General features: G+C 50.6%; 1 protein-coding gene across 2 annotated transcripts; it reads right to left on the minus strand.

Annotated features, from left to right (window-relative positions):
- Positions 1-7,587: 7,587 nt before the first annotated feature.
- On the minus strand, positions 7,588-18,290 carry ANKRD54 (ankyrin repeat domain 54). Of its 2 annotated transcripts, none has more exons than XM_017653074.3 (8): positions 17,791-18,290; positions 16,284-16,331; positions 12,254-12,352; positions 10,270-10,341; positions 9,703-9,750; positions 9,503-9,627; positions 9,215-9,322; positions 7,588-8,741 (listed from the first exon to the last, which is right to left on the minus strand). In XM_017653074.3, exons 1-8 carry the CDS (start codon positions 18,113-18,115, stop codon positions 8,667-8,669), a joined length of 900 nt encoding a protein of 299 aa, XP_017508563.2. In that variant the 5' UTR covers positions 18,116-18,290; the 3' UTR covers positions 7,588-8,666. The 2 variants fall into 2 exon arrangements, with proteins under 2 accessions (XP_017508563.2, XP_036862898.1); XM_037007003.2 differs by having other exon boundaries at positions 12,254-12,347; positions 17,791-17,997.
- Between the last annotated feature and the right edge of the window lie 382 nt (positions 18,291-18,672).

Consider the following 18,672-nt stretch of genomic DNA (forward strand, 5'->3'; position numbering starts at 1 on the left):
AGCCCCCGCGTGCCATCCATAGGAGGGCAGGCCCTCCGCTCAACGCCCTAACCTGGTCAGCACCTTCTAGGCCCTGCCTCCTCCTCCACCCTTTACCCTTCTCCCTTTCAAGCCCTGTCGCTATTATTAATACTAGTGGCTAATATAGAAAATTTATTACACATTTACTATGTATCTTATGCAGAACTACTACGTCAATTACCAAAGCAGCTTTGCAAGGTAAGTGTAATTAGTTCCATTTTACAGGTGTAGAAATCAAGAATCAGAAGGTTTAGTGATTTGCCCAAGGTTATATAGTTGGTGTTTGGCAGAGGTTGGATTCAAACCCACTGCCGTCTAACTGTGTCTACTCAGTGGAGTCTCCTTCACCTCTGAGGCCTCTGCTCTGTTAACGGTTTCTAAGATTTCCTTGGTTCTTCCTGATTCTGCATCTGCCCTCTTTCCCAAACCTGCAGCTCCCACATTTGACTGGATGCCCTGGAAATCCCAGAGAGCCCAAGCGCCTTCCTTAGGAGAGTTCTTTTCAGTTACTCAGGCCAGTGGGCTTCCCCTGGGCTTCCCCCAGCCATCAAGACCTAGGTCCACTGCCTGACCCAACCCCTTCGTACTGTTCCTTCAGCCATTTGGTGCCCCTGAGCCATCGTAAGGCCCCAGCTGGCCTCCCAGCAGCCCTGGCTGCCATGTGGCCCCCTCCCTCCCTATCCCTGCACACAGCTGGGGTAGTCTGTGGCTGTGGAAACCTCTTAATTAACCAATAAATCAGTCTCAATGGTTGCAGAGCTGCCCACATCCCTCCCTTCCTCCCTCACCTAACGCCAATAATGTTTATTAGCTTCTGGTTTAGGCCTGAGACCTATCAGCCTCAGTGTCTCCAAGCACACCTCCTAGCTGCTGGGCACCCTGGGAAGGCCCCACCCTAATAGTAGGCAGCTGCAGTATCCTCATCACTGTCTGTCACCTGCCACAGACCCAGGGGTCAAAGTGGCAGTTACCCTTCACAGGGAGAGATGAGACCCAGCCTCTGCTTTGAGGGCCCAGCTCAGAGGCCAACACCTGGTGTATTTTCTCCCACATCTCTTCCAAGGATTCCACGGCCGACTCAGGGTGCAGCAGGGGGAGTGTGTCTGGAGGGCAGGGTGTGACACTGCCTACTTCCGCTCTACCCTCATGGCCTCTGTTACCCCGTAGCCACCAGTCACTCATCCACTGGCTCATCATTGCTTTGCACCATCCCTGGCTGGCAAGGGACAGTATCTCCATTTTCAGAAGCAAAAACTGAGGCTCAAGGATGTAAGGTAACTTGATCAGGGCCAAGTGGCATGTTCACAGCAGAGCTGGGATACTACCGGGCCTATGGGTTGGCTCTCACGGCAGCCCAGGCAACACTGGGAAAACATCGCAGACTACCTGACAGCAGCTGCACAACAGTGGTGAGTGCCTACAAAGCAGAATTAGGTAACAAAATCTCCCCCACTTGGCCGTGGTCAGTCCAGCCACCCATCTGGGCTGTGGCTTTTCCACAGACACCTTTGTGGGCACAGAGAGATAACCAATTGAAAACAGCCTCCATCTAGGATGGGCAGGAGACAAGATCACCAAGCCGGGGAGTGGCATTGCCAGAATTTAAACCTGCCTGAAACCCCAGGCCTAGGGGAGCAGGTTGGTCAGTGGTAACCCTCCACAGGGGCCTGGATCTCGGCTCAACTGGCAGAGGGACAGTTGCACAGCTCAGGCCTCTGGCTGGACTCCAAAGGCTCCTGCTTCTGAAGCAGATCCCTCTGGCCCTTTGGAACCAGATAAAGAAACATGGGGGCCCCAACTAATGGAGGACAGTACAGCCTGGCCCAGAGGAGGCACACAGCAGGTATCTGATACACAGGGGAGAGGTGCCAGGGAAGGAAAGGCATGGTCTTTCCCTTCCTTCTTTCCTTTATCCCCCAAACATTTGAGCACCTGCCTCAAGCTATGCCTTGAGGGGAAGACAAAGGTGGTGTGTGTTTGACCTGTTGTTCTCTGCCTTCAGGAGCTCTCAGACTAGCTGGAGAGCAAAATACCAAAAGAGAAAGGATAGCACCATGTGATGGAACCGTAACATAAGAGCACATAGTTCTGAAAGGGTATGGAGGAAGCTCCAGCCTGCCTGGGCAGGCCAAGCAGGAGTCCCAGAGGAGGTGACATTTAAGATGCATTTTCTGGAGAAAAGGTGGGAAGGGCCTGCCAGGTAGAACAGCAGCTTGTGCCAAGGCAGGGTACAGGTAGGAGCCGCATGTGGGCTCATGCAGCTGAAGCAGGGCAGGGTGGGGTCTGGGGAAGCCAGGAGGGTGAGTGTGGTGGGATCATATGCACCGCCTAGGCCAGCTGAGCAGAAACTTCCTCTTCGAGGCAGACCGGTAGGTTTTGAGGAGGGGAGGAGCCCCATCAGAAGTGTGGTCAGAAAGCCCCTGGGATTGCTGTGTCGAGGCTGGGTTGGAAGTGCCAGGCTGGCAGCAAGAAGAGCAATCCAGAGGCTGCTCTGTGAGCCTCTGGCAGGAAAGCCACCACCAAGGGCCTGGCCTAGGGCTGGGAAATTATTTTTGCCATGGATTTGGCAGGAAGATTGATGGCCTGCTGCTGGGCCTGGGCTTGACCCCTGAGGCCCCTGGATCTGCTTCAGAGGGCTAATGAAATGCTCGGAAGAGCAGATGGTTAAAATTCTTTGGTTAGGAGAGAGCTCTGAGTCCTGTAGGGCCAGAGGCAGGCACTGGGGGCTAGGATGGAGGCTGAATGTGCCCTGGGTTGGGCCTGGGGCAGCCTGGAGCTGAACTTTGAATTCTGCAGCCCTCTCACCCTCCTATCTGTGCAAAACTCTTGGGGGTGGGCCTATAGTATTCCTGTCTGAGCACATAGGGTTCTCCTTCTGGAAAGAAAGACAGCAGCACAGGGGATTGTGGGAGCTCAGAGGAGGGCCCTAGCCCAGCCTAGGGAGGCAGAGAAGACTTCCGGAAGGAGCTGGTGCCCTAGCTAAATCCTGGAGAATTAATCAGGGGAAGGGAGAGAATGAGGGACATGTACACAGGCGCCCTGGAGGCAGGCACAGTGTGATGTGCCGAGGCCTGGAACAGGGAACACAGGAGCCCTGGCAGCAAGTGAAGTGGGAGAGGCGGAAGGCAGTGGCAAAGGATTCTGTAAACCCTCTCTGAAATGGAGGCTGCACTTTGTCCGGAGGGCCATGGGGAGCCACTGAAAAGTTTTGATCAAGAGTGACTGATCAGATTCACTCCTTAGGGAACTCTGTCTGGCTACAAGGCAGGCTTGCCTGGGAAGGGAGAGCAGAACGAGACTGGGGGCAGGGAGACCAAGTGGGAGGCCGGTGTGAGAACCTAGAGAGATGAAGATACCCTAGTTGGCAGCAGTGGGGAGACAAGGACAGGACAATCACTTAGGAGGTGTACTTGATGATTAAACATTGATGCGGGGCCGGGGGGCAGGTATCCCGGATGACATCCCAGACTTGTGGTTTGAGCTGCTGAGGGCGGCAGTGATGGTGGGGGAGCAGCTTTGTGGGGTGCGTGTGGAGAAGAGAGTGCTCAGCTGGAACATGTTGAGACTGAGGGGCCTGGGGAACATGGTGGGGGTGCCCCTCGTGTACTGGGCACCTGCTCCGTTTCAGGCCTTGTGCTTGACCCTGGAACATGTGTCTCATTTGCTTTAGAGTCTGAAGGTGGAGAAACTCAGAGAAGCTCAGAGAGAGATTAAATTATTTGCCCAAGATCACAGAGCCAGCCCAAAACAGAGGTCTAACTCAGCTTCTTTTCTGATTTCGGTTCCTGGTCTTTAGGGAGAAGAGACAGGAAGGAGCTGGTTGAAGGGGAGGAAGGAATTTGAATGTGCAAAGGTAACCCCTCAGCCCTGACCCTGACCTGTGTAACAGCCATAGCCAGGCTGAAACCGTAGCCCGGCTGAGGGGAGGGTGGGTGAGGTGAGGGCCGTGGCACAGCTCTGTTAACCACCACTCCCTGCCTACGGCTGGCAGGAACGCCATCATTTATCAACTTTGAGGTGTGTACCTGGGGACATACATACCAATTAACCACCCCGAGGTTTCCTATTAATGAGCATCACTTCCTCTGCCCTGATGCAGGGCTCATTTGCCAGCTGCCAGCTGGATCCAGGATGGCATGAGGCCAGAGGGACAGGCTGTGCAGGGGTGGAATTGGTTTAAGAGGACAAGACTGATTTACTGAGGCATCTGCTTGGTGCCAAGTTGGTTTAGCAGCCCAGGCTCTGTGTAGGGGTGAGACTGAAGCAGGAGGGAGAGTGGTGAGGGGCTGAGGGGCATGGATGTCAGCTTGGAGGAGCTGGGGGTGCTCTGGACGGCTGTGGTGCTGGAGAGGGTGCTGACCTGGGCATCTGGTGGACTTGCCAGGTCAACTCAGAGATGGCATAGTCAAGGCATGGACTTTGAGCCACGTTGTTGGGTGTGAATCCTGGTTCCTGCACGTCACAGCTCTGCCCTCTCTATGCCTCAGTAACATGTAGAACTGAGCTCTGTCTGAGCCAGGTCCCATTCGAGGCAAACCCCCTCGGTTGCGTGCCGGCCTCTGCCGGTTGTCTGTGATGCTTCGAGGGCTCTCTGGCTAATAGATCCTCGTCTCCATCAGGACTCTTACAATCCAGCTAAGGAGGCAAGGCTCACCCACCCCTGCCCTCTGGGTGTGATGAGCACCAAGTGCTTCTATAACATGCCATTCGCCTAGGCTTCCAAAGTGGGAGAAAGTCACTAGGCTGGTGTCGGCCAGTCACAAGGACAACAGAACCGTCAGCGCCCTGACCGGGGCTTCCCGCAGCGTGTTTCCTCATCCATAAAGCGAGCTGATCATATCTCCCTTCTGCACCGAGGCCTCAGTGTGAGCTGCAGAGCCAGCCTCACGGGGTTTGGGCCCCGATCCCCTCTGGGCCCCCTAGCTGGGGGAGCCAGGGTGTCAGTAATGACCTCCTGACCCTGTCTTGGGCTCAGCATCTCAAGCAACCTAGGGAGCAAGCAGCCCTGGAGGGGATAGGGGCTGTCTCCCGGAGGGGCCTTCCCCCAGAGCTCCTGGTGCCTGCTCTGGGTAAGGGCGCATCCAATGGCAGAGAAGAGGTGATAAAGCCGCCTCGGATTCCTGCTGCCAGAGCATCTCTGCAGACTTGGGGACCGCAGCAGCCTGGCTTCACCTCCCCCTCTGGCTAGCCTCTTACTCCCCTGGGCCCACAGCCAGCTCATACCCGTCCTCCGTCTCCAGGCTTCGCTCATGCTGCTCCCTCCACCCACCTCTGGGGGCCTGTGAGGACAGATGAGGCTGCCACCAAAGATCAGCAAGGACCACTCCAGACCCAGCTCAGCCCCATTACCTGGCACTGTCCTCCCTCCCCAGGTGGCCAGGTGCATGCCTTGTGCTCAGCGAGGTAAGGGCCAGGCCTTCCCTGCACCTGAGCCAGGTCGGAGCCCAAGATGTCCGTTCAGTAAGGTTCCTTGCTTCTTACCGTATCCTGGAGCACTAAGGGCACTGGTGCTTTGGACATCTTGGCAGAGATTATGCTAGACCTGGGCTGGGCCCTATCTGACCTCAAGCAAGTTACTTTCTCTGAGCCTCCATTTTTTGCATCTATAAAATAGTGGGAGCAGTAATGTCAACTACCTAATAGTGAGAACCTGTGAATATTCTTCTCCAGGCATTTACCACTGTCTGCCATGGGCGACGACAGGTACTTTGTTCTCTCATTCACTGCTGTATTCCCACACAGAGCATTGCCCAGTGCACAGCAAACATCCAGGAAGTATTTCTAACGTGAATGAAATGTGAGGTATAAAGCAAGGACCCTACCCAGCAGGTGAAACCAACAAGTGTGGATTTCTTCTTCCTGCCCCTCCACCCCATCCCCTCCCTGCTTCCCACACTCACTCACTCCCAGAGCAGCTATTACCAGAACTAACTCCTATGCAGGCAACCTCTGTGGAGATCTCCATCCTGCCCCTGCCCAGCCCGGCCAGCTCAGGGCCTGTGTGTGTTTTCTGACTCACTCCAGTGTCTGGGGCTGACCTTAACTGGCTGGCTCTTCAGACAGATTTGGGGTTGCAGGGAAAATCCTGGCTGGAAATGGGGTGAAGCAGACTGTCTGTCTGTCTGGCAAGTATCTGATGACTGGCCCATAAGCCACCTTCATCTGCCAAGCCCTCCATTCAGTTTATACAGCCAGGGAGGGAGTAGACAATAGCCCCTTTGCTGGTCTGCACAGCCTGTTCTCAGTGTTACACGGCAACAGGGCCAGAGTGGGTGGTGTGCCACAGGACGGAGGACACTGCAGAGATGCCCCCAGCTTTCCAGGTGGGGAGTGGCTTGGTCCAGACCAAGAACTTGTTATGAGTTAAGCCAGTGAGTCTCTCTCTGTATCAGGCTGTCCTGGAAACGGGTGCAGTCACCTCGGCATTCACCACATCCCAGCACGCCCCAACCCCTCGGCTCTGCCAACATACAGCAGCCTGCCTCGGGATAATGAGTCTGGGAAGTGCCCAGGTGGTCCCCAGGATGCCCCTCACCTATCTGTGGCAAGAGTTCTTAACCTTTTCTGAGTGTGAACTCTGCTGAGAATGGAAGCTATGGACCCTTGTATCAGAATCACACATGCGCACTCTTCACACAAAATCTTGTATCGTTTTGGGGGTTCATTCTTCTCTAAGGGCCCGTTAACCAAACCCCTTAGACCTGAAATTGAGAAACTTGCCTCACTTCTCTTGAGGGTGAGCGGCCCTGGAGTGTGGTGGGGAGAGGCTCACAGGAGCAGGTCCCATGAAGTTGCCACTGAGTTTGAAGTCCATTCCCTCCCACCCTGGTGTCTCCTCTACTCTGGACTTCTCCCTGCCCAGGCCCCGCCATGGGGCCATGGGCCAAGAGGGGCTTGCGTCCAGACACAGGCCCCAGTAGAGCCCCTGGAGGAAGGCAGGCTCAAGCGTGCCCCCTAGGCCTGAGTGGGCAGGCTCACTTGGAAGCAGTGGCTAACAGGAGGGACGGGAGACTCACTACCGCACATGGCCAGCTGGCCCACCTCACTGACAGCAGCAGCAGCTAAGCTCCAGGGAAATGCTTTGCTGCTCCTCTGCCCCTCGCTCTCCAGGCCTGGGGCTTCCACACTTTCCCTTCCTCAACCCGGACGGCCTGGTGGGGCCTTGAGCTTTCCCTCTCACGGGGTCCTGGAGTCCAGATCTGTCAAGCTTGGATTTGGAGGACAAGCACCCTTCCTCTGAAAAGCAGCCAGGATTCCAATCTGGTGAGAGGGAAAGTGGGGCATAGCCAGGATGGACGTGGACTACGGCCTGAAAAAAGTCTGTCTTTACGCTGTAGTCGAATGCCTCTTTGGAGAGGCTGAGACCAGGCCATGCTTTCCCTTCCGTCCTCCCTCTCGGGGCCGCCCCCTGCCATGCGGGGGTGCTGCCTTTTGGGTCTCCAAGGCCCACAGAGGAAATGTCTGCTGCCGTGGTGGCAGGAGCGGGTGCCTCCTTTACATGAGTTTTGGGCCTTCATTAGCACTTCAGTTTCTTCTTGCTTCTGCAACAGATGACCAAAAACTTAGTGACTTAAAACAACACAAATTTATTCCTTTACAGTTCTGGTGGTCAGAATTCTAAAGTCAGTCTCACTGGGCTAAAGTCAAGGTGTCAGTAGGGCCGGTTCCTTCTGGAGGTCCTGAGAACCCATTTCCTTGCCTTTTCTAGCTTCCGGAAGCTGCCTGCATTCCTTGGCTTGTGACCCCCTCCCCACATTACTCCACCTTCTTGTTTCTGTCACCATATTTCTCCTTCCTCTCTGATCTCCTGCTTCCTTCTTATAAGGATCCCTGTGATTGCATCAGGCCCACCTGGATAAGCCAGGCTAATTGCCTTGTCTAAAGATCCTTAGTTATATCTGTGAAGTCCCTTCTGCTATGTAGGGTGATGTGCACAGGTTCCTGGGATTAGAACACAGACATCTTGGGGGGCTACTACTCAGCCAACCACACTAGGCTGCAGAACTGAATGCTTTGTCTGCCCGGCATTTCAAAGATTGGGAAAAAAAGGATTGGGGCTTTTCTGCTGTAGGTTTGGCAGGGTCCTTCCTAATCGTGCACATCTAAGGTTTAGTCTCCCTCCCCTTCCAGCCAGCAACTCAGAGCAATGCTTCTTGAAAATCAGGTGGTAAGTCCAAATCTAAGTGCTGGTGAGAGGTGCAGGGCCAGCCAAGCCACACCCTGGGCCAGAGAGCGCTGCCCTAAGGCCACACCCTATGGGCTGCAAGTAGCCCATGGCTGGGAAGGGGCACTGCAAAGGGTGTGGGGCCTGCTGAGGGCACCAGGGAGGACATGGGACAAGTGAGGCCTGCTAGGACAGCGTGTGTCGGCAAGAGCTGAGGTGTGGCTGAATTGCTGTGGAAGCCGGAGGACACAGCTGGGGGCTGTGGGTCTGAGCCCAGAGAGATGACAGAGACTGTGGCTGGTTGTGGCTCTGAGATCAGTGAGAGAGCATCTCTGCCCCACAGCATCTTGGGGCACAGGCAAGGGCCTCACCAGGCAAGTGTAGCTCCAAAGTCCCAGGCATTGGGCTTTTTCTTTACAATGAGAGCAGTGGAGGCAGGGGTGGGGCAGTGGCAGAGTGGGAAGGCAGGGAGCCTCTCTTGCTACCTCTTCTCCATGTTTTGCATCTGCAGGCTGAGGGAAGTGAAGCTGGCCAGGAGGTCGGTCACTTCATCCACCTGTTGGACAAAGTTATAGGCCTGTTGGAGTTGATTCATGACTGTGCATTGAGTCCCCTATACAGAATGTTGTTGTTGTTAACAACCATTTGATCAATAAATGAAAGATGCCCTCTCAAAAACAAAAAAATACAAGCAAAAAAAAAAAGTTATAGCCCCGTTATAGGGTCCCGGGACAGGCACAGGGGCCTGGGCCCCCAGGCATACACGGAGGGCAGGCATTGTCTCTCCTCCCAGAGCATGTGATGGCTTCACCCTATGGAACAGCTGTTCAAGGGTTAATCCTTGATGCTAGATGGTCTCAGCCTGCCCCAGAGACAAGGGCCATGAGTGGCTTCAAAGGAAGTGAACAGAGGCTCTGAGGTGGGCTGCCGCCGACAGCCACCGCAAGTGTCAGACTGCATCAGAGCAGGGATGGAGGGGCCCTGAGGCTCCTGCCAGGCCCTGGGTCTGGACCCCTGGCTGCTGCTCACCTGCTCTTTGGTGCTCGTCATCTGGAGGCGGGTGCAGAGGTCGTCCAGCCGTTCCCGCTGCTCATGCCGCCCCAGGCGCTCCAGGTACTCCCTCAGCATTTGGATGATCTGAAACAAGAGGGTGGCTGAGCCGCGGGGTGCTAGGTAGGAGGCACGGAGAGGCCTGATGCTGCTGTCAAGGAGCAGGTGCCAACTGCGGTCAGTGTGAAGCAACCCAGCTCTGGACTTGGAGCAGCACGTGTCCACTGCTTGCTTGGTGCCATGGGCTCAGCTTAAGAAGGCACTCACCTGCTTCACCTCCAGGCGCACAGCCTCCAGGCACTGAGAGTGGCCTTCCTGTAGGATGTTCAGCTTTGACTTAGCAAGGTGCAGGGGTGTGCGGCCAGCTCGGTCCAGGGCATCTACACGGGCCCCTGTGGGAGCAGGCAGAAGTGAGAGTGCTGGGGGTGAGGGCGAGAGAGGAGGGCGAAGGGGAAGGGACCACATACCTCCTCGTAGCAGTGTGGTGATGACAGGGACATGGTTGGTGCAGGCCGCTGAGAAAGAAGAACAGGGACTTGAGAGTCCAGGACCACCAGGGCCTGGCCTGTGTCCACTGGAGGGAGCAGGACTGCATCTCTGAGTTTGCTTGCGCCAGGTCATGACCCCTGAGAAGGCATCACTAAGGCAGCAAGTGGGGGGATGCAGCAAGTGCGGGGACACAGCAATCGAGTCCAACTGCCTCCCTGTACAGCTGGGGACACTGAGGCTGAGGAACCTGCCACATCATGAGCTGTGGTGTGAGTCAGCCACAGGGTAGGAACCACGTCTTCATATCCCCTAGCAGTGCTGCTGCTGAGGCAGTTCAGGTTGCCGAAGGAGCTCTGCTCAGGGTACAGCCAACTAGTGATTGAGGGGGAGGTACATGGGACTGACTGGGGGAGTGTGCCGTGGGGCTCGGGCTCTCCCCACCTGTAGGACATCCTGCTGGGTGCCTGCAGGACCCCGGGCTCTCCATCAAAGGAGCCTGTCTGTGCTGCAGAGAAGGGTGTCTTGGCAGCTTTCCAGGCCCTTACCCAGGTGCAGTGGCGTGTTCCCCAGCCCATCTCGCTGGTTGGGATCAGCCCCATGGTCCAGGAGCAGCTGCACTGGAAACAGGAAAACCCAAGAGCAGCTGTCGGAGGCTTGTAAGGACTGGACCCTAGCCCCCACCCCTGCCCTACCTAGAGAGGCTCCAGGTGTGGACACTGAAAACGAACTCAGCACCCTATGTGGTTTCATCCCTTCATTCACTGGCTTGCTCGCGCACTCGCGTGCTCACGCACTCGCTCACTCACTCACTCACTCACAGGACTCATGTGCAGGACTCTGATGGCCAGGAGCTGAGGATTCCAGGAGGGCCTCCTGGCCTATGCAGGTTGCAGGACTAACATTTTAAGGTTTAAAGAAAGTGCTTCCAACGGCAGTGGCTGTTAGTGAAGGCTCTCAACGGCATTTTCTGCTCCTTCCACAGCCAAACGCCTTAGTGGGAATTAGGCTAATAGATGAAGCTGAGCACCCCCTCGAGAGCCTCTAGGCCACCTTAAGGGGCAACCATGATATCATCAAGGCTCATCAATTACCCAGACAGATGTGCAGGCAGACTGATAACGCGGAGGCCAAGCTGAGCCTCACGCCATATACAGAAACTAATTCAAGAGGGACCATAGATATGACCTAAATGTGAAAGCTAAAACTGTCAGGCTTGTAGAAGAAACCAAGAGTTTATATTCATGATCTTGGGATAGGCAAAGATGTCTTTAAAAGGTCATAAAAATACTAACCATAAACAAAGGTTGATAAATTGCATTATTAAGAAATTGTGTTCATCAAAAGACACTATTCAGAGAACTAAAGGCAACAGAAAAGGTGTATCATTTGCATTTGATAAATGATTTATATCCAAAATATATAAAGAATTTCTACAAAGCAGTAAGAAAAAGATAGGCAACTTATTTTTAAAAATGGACAAAAGACTTGAACAGATACTTCACTAAAGAGGATATAAAAATGGCTAATAAATACATGAAGGCATTCTCAATATTACTATCATGTTAAATACATGTTAAACCACTTTGATACCACTATACCAGAATGGCTAAAATTAAAGAGACAATCCAAAGCGTTAGTTAGCAAGGATGTGGAAAAATGTGGAATCCTCTACATTTGCTGGTGGGACGGTATAATGGTATAGACACCTTGGGAATAAGTTTGGTAGTACACACTAAAGCTAAATATATGTGTACCCACTCCCAGGTTTATATCTAACATAGATAAGTACCTATAACCACCAAGTTACATTTACAAGAATGTTTATAGCAGCTTTATATTCATTGTATTTTTCCAAACCTGGAAATACACACACATCCTTCAATAGTAGAATGGGTGAGCTGTGGTATATCACACAGGAAATACTATCCAGCAACAGGAAAGAACAAATTATTGATACATATAACATTCAGGGATGAATCCCAAGGATATATATTTGTTAGTGAAAGAAGTCAAAATACAAGAGTACGTACTCTATGCTCCCATTTATGTCAAATTCAAAACTAGGCAAACGAATCTATGGTGAACAAGGCCCAAATGAGGGTAAGGACTGAAGCAGCCTAAGGCAGGCAGGCTGCTAGGGTGCTGAAAATACTCTGTATCTTGCTCCACGTTGTTACACCAGCGTATACATAAAGTTTACTGTTCAGAAGCTATACCATAACCAAAGAAGATTCCTTAAAAACAAAAAGTGTGGGGAGGACTGCCCTGCGGCTACCCTTGGCACTGAGCAAATGCTGCCTGAATGTCTTGAAGGCCTGGCCTGACCTCAGTCAGTCATTTTCTTTGCCCAGGGCCACCCCATGTCCAGTCCGGCAGCCCACAGGCTTAGAGAGTAAAGGGGGAGGACACCACCTTGCTGGGCCTCCCTTACATCCAGCAGCCCTGGTTGTGCAGACAGATCTTCCCCCGGGGCCTCTGGAGAGGTGCTACTCGCCCAGCCCCCCTCCCTCCTCCCTCTCCAGGACTCACCAATCTGGTCATTGCCATTGCAGGAGGCAAAGTGTAGAGCTGTGCGGCCCTTATCATCAGCTGCACAGGGATCCACGCCGTCTTCCAGCAGCTGCTGCACTGACACCACCAAGACAGGAAGGCAGGGGACAGAGCAGCAGTGTTAGCTAAGCTGCAGTCCCCGGGGGATGAAAAGGGATGTTCAGGGGCTCTTCCAGGCAGGGCATCGATAATGTGTGGGCGAGCTCCTGGCTGCCGGCCCCACAGGGACTGCCGGGACAAGGCATCTGCTCCCTGAGGGCACACCTGAGGGCCACAGATTCTGAGTGCTCCAACTACGTGTCTGGAGATAGAACATCATACAAGGACCTTGGCCCTCAGAGTCAGGAATTCTAGAGTCACAGAAATCCCAGCACAGACTTTGGCCCCATCCTGCCACCTGAGTTTGGATACACATTCCAGCTGGACAAAGCTGCCCAGGCTGTTGGGTGACACTTACTTTGCTCCCAGATGTGGCCCTTTAGAGTAGGCAGGGCACTGGTTCTGCCGCCACATGACTAAGTCCTAGGCTAAGCCCAGCAAAAATTTGAAAGAAGTACCTTGCCAACAGCTTGGGGCAGTGGAAGAGCTGGGCTAAGAGTAGGAAAGCCTAGACTTGGGCCCCAATTCACCAGCAAATGGGAGTAATCTCTGCCCTACCAATTTCCAGAGCAGCTGTGGTGAGAACAATGAATAGGAAATTTCTTTTTTGAAAAGTATGGAGCCATTATAAAATGTGAGGCATTATGTATTACATGTACATTGTCAAACTGAAATGTAGAAATTGCTGCCAAACATTGTTTTAAAGCAAAGCAACATTTTAGTCTCTGGGACTTGAGTCCCTCTAGACAAAGCCCAGATATCTCCTCCTACAAGAGCCTTTCCTTTCTTCTTAAGCTGAGTTAGCCACTCCCTCTCCTACATCTCTCTTCCTGCTAGTATATCAACACATTATGTTCATAAGAGTGTATATCAATGATACCTTAATAAAAATAAAAAATATACATATATTAACACATTATGCTATTTTAAGGTAATTGCGACTGTACACTGAGCACCAGCCAGGAGTCAGGCACCTGAAGCTAAGCCCCCTGACCACCCAGCAAGGTATCATATCCATTTTACAGACCAGGGGACCCCAATCCAGAGAGATCATGTTAAGTGCCCAGGCAACATTCCCCCTGTAACAGGACACAAAGCTAGAATATAAACCCAGGTTTCTCTGGCTCTAGAACTTATATCTCTCCAATGAAACATGTAATCTTCAGTTTTGTAGGGGGTTTTATTTTGCTAATGCTATCACTTTGTATATTTCTTCTGCAACTATAGTGTAGTTTTTTTGTTTGTTTACCTTAATGCCTTGGACCAACGTATTATTTGTCCTGTTTGATGAATGTTGTTGACTGACTGAATAAATGAATGAAGGTGGAAGGAAAGGTTTGAGACTGGAGGAGAAATGGAGCTTCAGGTCATCTCAGTGTTTATCAGTACATTCACCAAAAGATAGCCAGTATTGAAGAAATAAAACAAAGCTAAAATAGTTCTATTTTGTGATCTGTGCAGTTATAGTCTTTTTGGGAAGCACATTAACAGTATCTATCAAAAGCCATCAAAGTATGCTTACCCTTTGATGTAATTTCCCATACTTGGGAAATTATCTTGAAAATGAAAAACCGATGTGCAAATAAATATATGACTGACTAAATAACTATTCCTTTGAAGTGCGCACCATTAGAAATTGTGTTTATAATTGGGCAATGGAATTCTAAGGTGACTTTTGCTTTTTACTTTATAAGCTTTAAAAAAATCTTACAGCCATGTGTTCATTCCATTCTATAAATAGGAAAAAAAATAACACCTCCATTTGAAAAAAAAAAATAATAATGGTTACAAAAACTATGAGCAATGTTTATGATACACAAAAAATGATGCAAGCTGATAGACAGTGACTATGAAGGGGTATGTGGGGGGGACCTGGTGAAGGGGGGAGCCTAGTAATCATAATGTTCTTCATGTACTTTTAGATTAATGATACCAAAAAAAAAAAAAATCATGCAAGCTACAAAGTTGTGAAAATAGCACAGTTTGCAAGCCCATGAAGAAAATTCCTCTGTATAGGAAAAAGGACTGTTAGAATATTCACCAAATTATTAACAGAGATTTGCTGATATTATGGATATTTTTCTTGTATATTTCTCTACTTTCCAAAACATTTAAAATGCATATATTATTTTCATATTTTAAATATTTTAAATGATTATAAATTCATAGAAGAGTTATTTAACAATAGCAGGGTATAAACTTTTTGTCCACTATTATTGCTAAACTATACAAAAAAATCCAACAACATGCAGAGAAAGAAAACAAAATGTTTACCATAAAAGGAAAGAAGAGGCTAATCGTGCAGTTTCAACAACTATCCTGCAACAGCCTGGTAAATCTAAGCACCGCTTAGATTTGAAGATGGGCGTGTTAGAGACTCTGAATGGAAAATCACAGCATTTCTATCAAAATAATAAAACTACCATGTGAACACCTGTTTCAAGATGAACTGGACTTTTGGTGGAAGGGAAGTATAATTACAATATTCTCTGGCCACACACTGGAGATTTTAAAAAGAGAGCCCTTATCATTTTTCTTTGAAGCTATCTAGGTTGCTGCTCAAATACTCTGAAATATTAAAGTTCATAGAAAAAGACCACAGTGGAGTTGAAAGCTCTTCAGTTTCCAGGCCTGCTCACTATGATATGCCAGGAATAAGGAAACCATTTCAAGGTCCATGGTGTCGTACCAGCTCCCTGAGGTAAATGACATTCTCTCCATGCCTGCTATAAATATGCTCTCCTATCCCATGGCCCTCAATCTATGTTTATGTTTTATCTGTCGACCACAGTGTCCCACCAACAAAACAGAATGATGTCTGCTTGAGGTAGGCAGAATAATGGCCCAAAGATGTCTAAAGCCTCAGAATTTATGGTTATGAGACTCTGCAGGTGTGATTAAAGTTAGGGACCTTGATCATAAGATTATCCTGGATCATTCATGCCCAATCTAATTGCATGAGTCCTCAGAATCAGAGAACCCTTCCCCTCTGCAAGAATGAGAGACAGCTTAGGAGGACTCAGCCCACTACTACCGACTTTGAAGACAGAGCAAGAAGACGGCAAGCCAAGGACAGTGGTGGCCCCTAGAAGCTGGGAAAGGCAGAGCAACAGATTTTTCCCTGGAGCCTCCAAAAAGATATATGGTCCTGTTGACACCTTGATTCAGCCTGGTAATATCTGTATTGAACTTCTGACCTACAGAATTATATGATAATAAGTTTGTGTTATTTTACATCACTGTGTTTGTGAGAATTTGTTACTGCAGCCAAAGAAAACTAATATACCACTTTTCTCTGATTTACAGAAAGAATTAAGTCAGTGGATAAAATTAATTTTTTTTTCTATAACTTGTCCTTGCACTTTTGATGCTGCTACTGCCCTGTCAGCTGGTGAAGGCTGGAGAGCAACAACACAAGACCAGAATGGTGTCTTGAAGGAGCCCCTCCCATGCCTTTCAGATGGTCTGTCAACTAAACAAGTTTAAGAACCACTGACCCAACTACCACAAAGCCTCAGGGGGCAGTTGAAGATGGTGGCTCTATTCAGATGGTAGGTCTCCTAGCTTAAAACTGACTGTTCATTCCCATTAACCAGAAGTTCCACAAGGCTCCTACTCTGCTGCTGGATACCAGAGATACAGAAGCAGACATGGTCCTCCCCATCAGGGAGCCCACAGGGTGATAAATGCTATGACAGCAGGAGGTTCAGGGTGACAAGTAAGCATGGGAAGAAAAAGCATCTGGGTCAGACTTCCTTTCTGCAGGCTGACTGCAGTCATACAGCACAGTGAGCCTGTGCTGAGGCTGAGCAGACAGGCTGAACTCAAGCACTGCCATCCTGGCAATTGGGTACCTGGGTTTTTTCTTCCCCAACCAGCCCATGGAGCTGGATCAGCTTTGCACACTCACCTGTTTCCACATCGTTGGCATTGGCCGAGTCTCTCAGCCTCTTCAGAGCTGGGAAGAGAGTAAGAGAGTCAGTTGAAAAAAAACTCCAGTCACAATAAAGCAGAAAGTGGATGGCTCCCTAGTTAGCCCACCATCCATCAGCCACAGTAACATCTAAAGGGAAAGAAAGGTGTCAGGCTAGGAGACACAGTACCCTGGGAACACGGAGTAACTTGAAATGTCACAAAAGCCACATCCTGTAGCAAATCCTCCAAGGCCTTTAGAGCTGATGCTGGCTCTGCCACTTGTAGCAACTTGTAGCAACTTGTAGCAACTGGCAAGTTACTTAGTAACCCTCCTGGGCCTCACATCTAATATGTGTAAAATAAAGTTGAGTTCTGTCCTGCCAGCCCTGAGTTGTTGCAAAGACAAAGTGAGACTTTTACATGGAAGCTCTTTGAATAGGTTCCACATATAATCTTATACCCTTCTTCAAAATGGGCCATTCCCAAATGACTTACTAAATTTGGTAATTCCTAAGCAGAAACGTTTTTCTCCTGGTGACACTACCTATAGGTTAGAGCTAATAGACAGCAATGCCTTTGTCATCAGAGTAATGGTCAAAAAACTGCAACTCAAATACATAACCATTCCTTATATAGCAATTTTTGGTTTATACAGCACTTTCAAATTCCCATTTAGTCTTTATAACACCGCTAAGATATGGGTGTTATCACAACAGTCCTAGAAGGTACCCTAAAAGTCTTCATTCTTAAATCTTGTAGGGTGTTGGTTTCCACGTCATCCACAAAATGTAAAGGACAATAAGGTAGATACGCAAGAGCAGGTTTGAGTCTTGCAGACCTGGATTCTAGTATCAGTACAACCACTTTCTAGCTATGTGACTCGGAGCAAGGCAATTTCTGAGCCCCTGTTTCCTCTTCTGTAAAACAGCAACAATACTTGGATCTCAGTGAGTTATTTTAAGTATTAAAAGCAATCACCTATCACTCAACAGCATTTGGCACACAACTAAAGCAGAATAATAGCTATACATTACGTAACTCTAGCAATATCCCTGCTACGCACTATTGTAGTCATTTTACAGATGAGAAAACTAAGGCTAAACTGTTCTATAGTTTGCCTAAGGCTTAAATGTCGTAGAGGAGGCCAATCCAGGTCTGTGTATTTAAACAAGTAGGTACGACTTGGCTACAGGCTCGGGGCTCCCCTCAGTGGTATCTTCTAATACCCCGTTTTATTATCTAGTAGTAAAACACCGGAGCCATTTAGTTTCTCTTCAGGCATTACCAAGTGTAAAACGCCTTGGGTGACTGGCTCTGCGCAGGAAGGCTATTTTTTCACATTCAGGGTTCTTAGCAGCTATAATACTTAAGATTCCCGAAAGAAGACTCGGGGTCAGTCCGGGCCCTTGGCTCAGACGTCCGAGGACTCCATCCTGAGCGCGGGGGGCAGGTCAGGGACGCTGTTCTCAGGAGGGCAGCCCGCCTCCCGGCGCCCTGCTCACCATGCACCTCCTTGCCGGTGGGCCCAAGCCGGCGATGGGGCCTGGCGGCGCGCCTCAGCCGGCCGGCCGGGATCTTGCAACGCAGCTCATCGCGGGGTTCCGCGTCCTGCTGCCACAGGACATGGAGGTAGCGCAGCGGGGACTGGGCCTCGCCAGACGCCCGGCCCGGGAGGCCCGCGCCGCCACCCAGCGCAGACCCGAAGTCGGCGAAGGAGAAGAGACCTTCGGGGCCTGTCAGCGGCTCCGGTGCCACCGCGCATTCGCCATCGGAGCTCGAGCGGCCGGAACGCGGCTCGTCTTCTGCGCCCCCGGCGGCAGCTGCCATGGCAACAGCTCCGCGCGGGCCTGGACTCCGTAGCCTTGTTCCCCAAACGATCAGCCGACCCGCTTCCCTTAGTTCTAAATCTTGGTCGGCTGGCAAACTGGCTGGCCCGGCCAGAAACCACGGCAACAGACGGGAGGCCGACCGTCGCGAGCTGGTGCTCTCCGAACCAATGAAAACCCTCCCAGCCTGAAACCGCCCCCTGCAGCCAACCGGGCATAGCTCCAGCAATAGAATTGGTTTCCGGCATCAGGACTGACGGACATAAAAACCAATCACAAATGTAGAAGTGCACACGCTTTTGCCGTACGCCTCTGCAGGAGCCAATAAAACAACTGAGTTTAAGGACACTCTGTTTTTTTTTTTCTCGTTTTTCCCCGATGGACCATGGGAAATATAACGGGCAGATGCTTTAGCCAATCACGTTAAGATGATCTACAGCCAATCACAAAGTGAAGAAGCCAAACTCTAGGGACAGAGAAATACAGATATACGAAATTTTAAATCAAGGCACGTAAGAAAAAAAAGAACTTAGCGCATAATGTATGTAGAAAAATGAG

Source organism: Manis javanica, chromosome 10 (assembly GCF_040802235.1).
Source record: "Manis javanica isolate MJ-LG chromosome 10, MJ_LKY, whole genome shotgun sequence".
Taxonomy (NCBI): domain Eukaryota; kingdom Metazoa; phylum Chordata; class Mammalia; order Pholidota; family Manidae; genus Manis; species Manis javanica.